We start from the raw sequence: 8,616 nt of genomic DNA on the forward strand, positions 1-8,616 counted from the left end.
CTCGGCTACCGGGCCAAGTCTCCTGTCCATCACAGCTATCTGTCGTGTGCTTAGGGAACCTTTATCCTTTCTTTAAAACAACACAACTAATAAGCTGAAAGCTGAGAGAGAAGGAGGAAAAAAGAGAGAATCCTACCATCTGCACTATTCGTTTAGAGGGAGAGAGGAAGGAGGGACTTTTCCACTCACTTTAAAGAGGGCTTGTTTGCGACTGTGACCCCCGAGAAAAAAAAACCGCACCACCACCGTTTCTATTGTGTGTGTCTGTCTGTGAGTGTGTAACCGAGAGTCTGTGTGTGTCTTAAACGTGTGAGCACTTGCATAACATACTGTCTGTGCGAGATGGCGTGTGAGTGTGCGCTTTCCCAAAAGTGATTATTTGTGTAAATACTGTAAGTCACTAATCTCAGTTTAGAGATATCAGACTGCCCGTCCCCAGCCCCTGCTCCATTAAAAACAATGCAGAAAGATAAACAGTCTCTGGCTCAGGGTCAATTTTGAAGTGAAGGATTATGGGATGGCAGGGCTTTGGCTTCTTATCCAGCTCCAAAGGACCTCCCTGCTGCCACTGGCTTGTCCCTCGCCCTGCTATAGGGAAAGGGGATAGAGGTGAACCTTGCAGTAACAGTGCCTTAAAAACAGACCTTTCCATTCCTCCCCTCCCCTTCACCCCCTGTAGTCTTCCAGTAAAGGAATACCTCGCTGAAAATCTACCTTTTGAGTATCAAATACGCATTCCCTGCAGGCTCGAAATGTGGCTCCGAAAAACTGGTAGCTTACCTTTTGTGGAGGACAAGCAGCTGCAGTTAGCTCAGCTACACAACATCTACACTAGATTTGAAGGATGATCCTGCAGAAACAGCTTAAAAACATCCATAGAAACTTCTGAAACCACTCCTCCAGCAAAGTACACCACTCACAACAGACATATGATGTGGCATTTTACTGAAGGAACGAATAATCGACAGCAGATCTTGATGGACTGTGGTTACTCTGCTACCACAGTTTGATGTTTCAGTTACAACTAAATGAAAGACATTGATGGAAACGTTTCTCCCTACTCATTGGTTAGTTCGACCCCAAATAACAGCTAAACGCATCAGATTGGATAATGAAGCAAACAAGAAACGGCAATTCAGTCAGATTATCAGGCCTTCAAAATATGGCTGAAGGCACAGCTTTTCGTTGGCGCTAGAACAGTTAGCTGTTTATGTTTGCATAAACAGTGTAGTTGCGATTGACAGACAGCTGAAGAGCTAACTGTGCTAGAAACAAAGAGAGGTTTGCGTATTTAGCCATAATTTGGCAACGATACAAAGTATGGAAAGTGGAGAGGTGGATTGTGCTGCTGCAGTGGTTTCCAAAGTTTCCATGGTGATTTCTATACTTTTGTGTTACTCTGGGTTTCCAATGGAGTCCGATGTAACTGCTGTGAATCTCCAGTGTTTGAAACTCAAAGGATAGATAGTCGGTGGAGTATTATTACGAGGTGCTCGCATGCCGCCCTGCAGACCAGTTTAGTTAAGATTCATCCGTCTTCCGTCTCTTTCCTCCAACGTACTGTTCCTGTCCACATCCATGTCGCTGTTCCACTCCAACCTGCTCTCTCCTTTGTGTCCTCATCCCCGTCCATGTCCGCTCAGGTGCTGAGGTCCTCCAATCCTACCTGTCTTTTACCCCCCTGGTCAAAAAACTTTGTCCTCGTCTGTGTGCCTGATCCCGTCCCAGTCTCCAACCCACTAAACCGTGCTCCTAGTCCCCACTCCAGCACCCTTCCCCATCCTCCGGTCCTTTTCCTGTCAGTGGTGCAACCTGGTGTAGGCTTGTTTGAACGGGACGAGCCCGTCGTGACCGGCCCGCCCTGCCGCAGGTGCCAGCTGCCCCTATGCTTCAAGCTCAAGCACAAGCACTTAAAGCACTTTAGCTGCGCCGCTACTCATCAATGCATGCAGTTAAAGACAATTGGACCTATCTGCATCTGCATACCTTTCCTCAGAGGTAATGTCAGATGAGAACAGTGTGATACTGTAAGAAAACAATAATAATCCAGGGAGGAGGGGGAAATAAAGATCGGAGATAAAAAAACAAAACAACGAAGCTACACCAGGACTTCTGACAGCCATCTTAGCGAACAACCCCTCAGAAAAATTTCCATTAAATGCAACTATTTTCTTTTTTTGTTGTTGTTGTTTTTGTTTCTTTGGAAAAAAATTGCTTGTATGATCGTATGCCAACAAATCTCCACAAGGTGGACACAGCACCAAATATGCATTCACACAAGTGGTAGGGGGTCTGAGGGAGGAGGCGGGGTCCTCCCCGAGGAGCGTCCAGCCCCGATGCTCTCCCACATCCTGTGTAAAGACTTGAAAAGTGGAGAGAGTGCCGACAAAGAATGCTTGCTCAGTAGCTTGGTAGCATTAAAATCAGCTGTACACTTCCTTTAATAGAGAGCAGCAACTTACAACCAACCTGTTGGTGCTACATCCCATCTATTTAAAGACTTTATGTACAGGGAGGAACATACATACAAATATGTTTAAGCTATTCCCTCCCTTATATTTGTAAGTGTGTCTTTTTATATTATTATTATTATTATTATTATTATTATTATTATTATTTCCTGGCCAGCTATGTGTCTGACTAGACATCATGTACAGTACTTAAAAATAAAATTATTTATCGAAGAAAGAATTATAAGCTGATCCAAACTAGGTTTTCTTATGAACAATTCAGTGACTCACCGATTGCACAGCAAAGTCTATTTGATTCAGTGTATTTTGGGGAATATAATCACTAATGAATGTTTTTTCTTTTTTTTTTTTTTAAATGAACCGTTTCGTTCTGTTGCTCAGCGGGGTCGTTTATAAGCTCCGTGCCCAGCAGGCGAGTTTTAGCCTCGTGCAAAAAAACTGTGTCAGTCAGGCACTCAGGTCTCTGGTCATCTTAGTTCACTGCTTCTTCAGGCCAGTGAACATCTCAGTCCTCTCCATGCACACCCAGCCATCCCGCCTCAGTCTGTTAGTGCAGAGCCAGGGTCACACTTCTGTAATGTCACTTTTTTATATCATTATTTTTATCCCTGCTGGTCACGCTAAGAATCTCTCTATTCACGGGTAAATGTATTTTGTTTTTCATTTCAAGTTTTTTTTTTTTTATTCAAACTTTTCATGATACTTAACTAGAAATCACACCGCTATTATTTTCTCTGAGAAAAAAATGATTTTAATTCAAAATATAATTTGTATTTAATGTCTTCTTTTTTTTTTTTTAAATAAAAAGTGAACACATTTTAAGACGCTGTCTCTGATGTTTTTTTGTTGTCTTCTGCATCTTCTTAAATATCACTGACGCCTGAATGGGGCCTGTGTTGTCACCAATAGGCCGATCATCTAAGCTTCAATTCTGCAGGCAATCAGGACACAAATTTGCTACCGTTGAAGTCCTTGAACGCAATCGGGCTCCCCTCAGTCTTGGAATGTGTCAATAAGGATAAAGCAAAGGTTCAATTTGTAAAGAATAAAAATAAATCTGGTGGTGCCAGGCAGGCTGGCAGTGGGCACAAGAGGTTGAGGCGGATTCCTGTGCCCGACCAAGGCAAACAGAGAGCGGGTCAAAAGGCAGCGTGGCGCTGCATGTCCCTGCGAACTGTCTAAAGTTAGACAAGGACCTCCACTTTAGATCCCCGTGATAACACTGCACACAAACACGCCGAATATAGAAATTGTGGTGCAGGATTGCATCTACACACAGACTTTCATAATCATGTCCTGACAGGGCTGTTATGATTCTGATGTTTTGCCACCTATGGATGTTTGTGCACAAAGTAAACCTGCCTGAGGTGAAAGAGAGGCCAGGAGCGCATAGCTGAGGTTAATGTTTTTATTAAATATATCACCTTTTTTTTTCTTCTTACATTACATCTCAATTACAAAAGTATACATACACACATGTGAGCAGTTTGTCACTTTGGAATAGACTCACACAAACAATAATTCTCCCCCCCAACAGCAGCATGTGGATGAAGAGCAGAGGCGTGACTCGCTCTTTGTGGTCATGTGTTCTTGGTCAGAGAGAACAGCAACATGTAAAGGAAACTAGCAAGTTTTTCGACAGATACATCAACACAACCGACAGCAGACACATAAATATTGGAGGTAGGTAAATGTAGAAATACCCGTCTGAGAGGCGGCGCAGGGAGGCACTGCCTGTCATGCAAACTGCAACCCCATGGAACCATGGGAAATGTTTTCTGAGTACTGTTTAAGGATTCCCAACTGAGAGTTTTGCATTCACTGACAAGAGCTGATCATGTGTCAAAACATCAAATAAAAAAAAGACATAACAATGGCAACAAGGTGAAAATGAATCATAAAAACAACATTTAGAAATACTTCTAAATGACATTTGGTAACTCAGTGCTTTTGTTCTTGCTTGGTTTGTCACAAACCAAACCTCCAGACAACTCCTTAAGGGTAGAGCGAGCTCAACTCAGCAGTGGAGTTACTCAGGGCCAAGATACATATATACACTTTATACACCCATAAAAATAATAATATAATAATAACAATAAGGCAGAAAATGATATAAATACTCATAAAATAATTACAAAAAACAAATAAAATGAAATAAAGTTGAAATAAATAAGGCTGAAGAGTATAAGTAAAATGCATCAATATTAAAATCTTCTTTTCAGAAAAACAAAAATAGATCTTTTTTTTCTCTTTGGGACGGGTGTTTGAAGAGGAGGGAGGGAGGGGATCAGGATAGCTGGGACCCGAAGCCCCGCAATGACAGTGTACCTGAATTAAACACCACCATGGACAAGATCAATAAATAAACAGCTATCAAAAAAAAGGAAAAAATCAGTGGCTTACTTCTTCTTGTTTTTTTTTAGTGAGATCTATATCAGTGGTTGATCTCTTAAAGGGCACTCGGCATCTGCAGGCAGGTCAGTCGAACCTAAAATCTTCTTGCCGTTCCAGGGGTTCACACACCAGCATCGACCCCTCTGTCCGTCCAGAGAGGACTCACACTGCAGGAGGAAAAGACACAGGAAATCATTTTATTCAACTGCTTTCATTTCCATTCCATATGCCATGGTCATGCAGCACTTACTGGGTAGCATCACACTCAAACGAAACACCCTGCCTGCAACACACACTCACTCACACACTTTTAAAGCTGTGGTTCATACAATCTTGGCTCACACACACACACACACAACTTGGTGGGATTCTCTCATGCTGAGTGGAGATATGAATCCAACACACACTCAAATCAGAGCACATTTAGCTGAAGAAACTCACCTGTTTTGGTTTGTAAAGCCCGTGTTTGTCACAGTTGGGGAGGTAGAATCTGGTTAATTTGTCCCCTAATTTCTGCTGGGATTTGGCAATCTTGTCCAAGGCTCTCTGCAGCTCAACGTGACAGGGTCCCTGTAGAGAGGACACAGGTGAAACAAGGGTTAACTGAGCTCTGTGGATGAACGGTGCCAACACACATAATTAATAACGAGCACTGCTTTATCATCAGCAAGCACGTGGGCTGACATCAATAAAAAAGAAAAACTTGTAACAACAAGCATCCATTCTGTCTCCCCATCATTTCCCTTAAAAACAGCACACGAGCTCCCCCTTGTGGTGCACGAGTCCCCTTTCAGAACCTCCCCCCAAAAACTTTTAGTAACATATTACACACAGGATCTAACAAATTTCACACAATGATAGGCTTTTTTTGGGGGGGGCTCACCTGTTCGACCAGTTTCCTTCGGATGGCGGTGAGTTTGGCTTTCATGCTCCCCTGAGCCTCGGCAGCAGCCCTCGGGTCGTAGGGCTTACTGTGGCCGGGGAGGTAGTGGCTGGAGCTGGGGTCCGAGACGATGGCTGTGTTCTCCATCTCAGCCTCTGGCTCTCCCTGATCTGGAGAGAGAAAAATGAATGAATGTTAAGCAAGGTTGATGGAAGGATGGAACTGTTATTAGACCAGCCAGATGTTGTTGTTTTTTTTAGGATTGCAGGAATGGAAAGGATCTGCTGGATGTATAAATGTGGAGCTCATATAGGCCTTACCTTGTGTCTGGGGCTCGGGGGTCGGCTCGGGCTCAGTGCTCTCCGTGCACAAGGCTTGTCCCCGGGTGAGGGAATGCAGCGGCCGGGGGTCGCCGGGTCTCGGGGTGCACCTCAGTCCGGAGCCGCACGGCGCCGTGTAGATCCCGCACAGCTCCTCAGCCTTCAGGGCGCAGGCGAGGCAGCATCCGCAGCCGGGTTCCCGCAGCACCTCGGCGCATCCGGGCGCCACCGCCGGACACTGGCTCAGCTTCTCCGGGGAACACGGGGCGCATCGGATCGGCTCTGGCCCCACCACCGGGGACCCCAGCGTCCCTGTGGCCAGCACGGAGCACAGCGCTGCCAGCACGACGTGCTTCACATATAATCCACCCATGGCCAACATAGTGAGCTGGATATACTAAATATAGAATATAAAAAATGTAGAGCAAAGCAGAGAGGATAATCAAAAGGTAGGAGCCGGATTCTCCAAACGGTTCTTGCTCAGTTGCGTCTTTCGTTTTGATTTTGGGGGCTAAAATGTCTAACTGTGCGTTGCGCGCAGCCGTATTTATAGCCGGGTCCTCTGTGAGTGTTTGACGCATCGGCGTTATGAATGATTTCTGGAAAGAAGGTGTGATGATACGATGGGCTCCGATTGGCCCGTCTGATGTCCGGTCAGCCAGCTCATTTGAATACAACAATCACGTCAATATTTTTTGGAACAGGCGAGCGCGCTGCACGTACCGCTGGTGAGTGACGACACCAGCGTTTGATGTTTGCAATCAAGGACCCCCCCCCCCCCCTTTTTCCCACGCGGGTGCTAAACACTTAACCCCACACCCCCCCCCCCTCTCCAATAGGTTAACGGTAGAGGCGGTGCGTTTCTTTTTCTCCACTTGTTTGTTTTAGTTGAAATGAAAAGAAGCCAACACGGTGTCACTCAACAGCCGGTTTAATCGATGTTAAAAGTGGAAACAGATCCGTGTTTTTTTGTTTTTTTTCTTCCCCTTTACTGACACGAACGAGGAACAACGTTGTCTATTCATGACGGGGTTTCTCTCATTAATTGTCCCGTCCTCACTTCTTACACAACTTTGGAGTAAAACTAGTAATGAGCGCGCGAACATTACGCGCGCCCACGCTGCTGCGCAGAGCGTGGGCGCGCTGAGAGCGAGCCGACGGTCCCACTCTGACACGGGGACAGCAGAGGGATAATAAAACCCCGAGTTGTTGTGTTTTTTTGTTGTTGTTTTCTGAAATAACTGGCGCAAATGAGGCTCGCCGTTTGCGCCAGTGAGTCAGGGGCCGGGGACTCTGTGGTCAGTGATCCCCGTGTCCCGGCGTTGGGCTCAGTCCAGGAGATGTCCCGTTGTAATCACTCGTTTCCTGGGATAATAATAGAGCAAAGCTTTGAATCGGGGCTTGCGCAGACATGGCCACAGACACGTCCCTCTGACTCGCCACTCTCTGCTTTCAAGGTCCCACGCTGGAAAACGTGCACGTTTCCACGGCTTGCTGCCAGGCATCTGTCACTGGCCTGTGGGCATGTCCTCCCTTCATTTGAAAAAAGGACCACAAAACTCTGACGTCAGAGCAAATCCCTCTTTTAATCCCCCCTCTAAATTACCCAGCGAATCAATTTTCACATTTTTTTAATTAATCACCTCGACTTTTTCTAATGCAACGGGCTGCAATGTGTGATCGGCTCCGTGCAATTGCGTTGTAGTATTGCATCATCTGTCAACTGGGGTTCAACAGTCACTCTCACGTGATGCCCAGATCTGTATCCCTCAAAGCCCCGGGCCAAATAAAGCTTATGGGGTAATGTTATGTACCCCCCCCCCCCCCCCATACGCATGCTGACATCTTCATTAAGGTGTATTCAGTCTAATTGGGGCCGATTACAAAGACTGCTGGAGAGTAATTAAGTACAGGTACTTAATTAACTTGAATATTCCCATTTTTATATATGCCACTTTGTACTTCTTTGTAATTACAAATCAGGTGGGCATACTGCACTTCACATGCATATGCCAGCATAAGTTAGGCTACTTGTTACTTTATAGATTCATGATTTCCATAAAAAGATCTAATCAGTTGATAAAAAATGGTTAAAGATGTATAAAATGGAAATCCTCAACTCAAGTAAAAGTACCTTCAAATTGCCCTTAAGTACGGTACTTGAATGAATGTACTAATATTAAAAATATTAAAAATATATATATTACCGACAACACTTTTGTACTTTAACTTCATTATTATTAATTTTGAACGCAGGACTAGTAATGGAGTATATTAACATTATGGTGTTACTGCTTTTACTTAAGTTGAGAATATGTTCACTTGTCTACTACATGCTACTAAAAGCATTCATAAGGGCAGTCTGTACTTTTTTTTTTTTTTACCATATAAACTTCAGATTAGTTAAAAAAACATTTCTGGTGTAAAAGTAAGAAATTCTGCTGGAAACTTAACTTCCTTTTTGTTAGTAGGTTTATATTCATTTCCATACCATATAATATGTCATGCATTGTTTTTTACACATTTACCCCAAACTCACTCTGATGTA

General features: G+C 44.3%; 1 protein-coding gene across 1 annotated transcript; it reads right to left on the reverse strand.

Moving 5' to 3' along the window:
- Positions 1 to 3,874: 3,874 nt before the first annotated feature.
- LOC129094345 (insulin-like growth factor-binding protein 1) lies at positions 3,875 to 6,619 on the reverse strand. The gene is made up of 4 exons (XM_054602475.1): positions 6,069 to 6,619; positions 5,749 to 5,918; positions 5,307 to 5,435; positions 3,875 to 5,032 (listed from the first exon to the last, which is right to left on the reverse strand). The coding sequence occupies exons 1-4, from the start codon at positions 6,448 to 6,450 to the stop codon at positions 4,901 to 4,903; spliced, it is 813 nt and encodes a 270-aa protein (XP_054458450.1). The 5' UTR covers positions 6,451 to 6,619; the 3' UTR covers positions 3,875 to 4,900.
- Between the last annotated feature and the right edge of the window lie 1,997 nt (positions 6,620 to 8,616).

Source organism: Anoplopoma fimbria, chromosome 8 (assembly GCF_027596085.1).
Source record: "Anoplopoma fimbria isolate UVic2021 breed Golden Eagle Sablefish chromosome 8, Afim_UVic_2022, whole genome shotgun sequence".
Classification (NCBI taxonomy): domain Eukaryota; kingdom Metazoa; phylum Chordata; class Actinopteri; order Perciformes; family Anoplopomatidae; genus Anoplopoma; species Anoplopoma fimbria.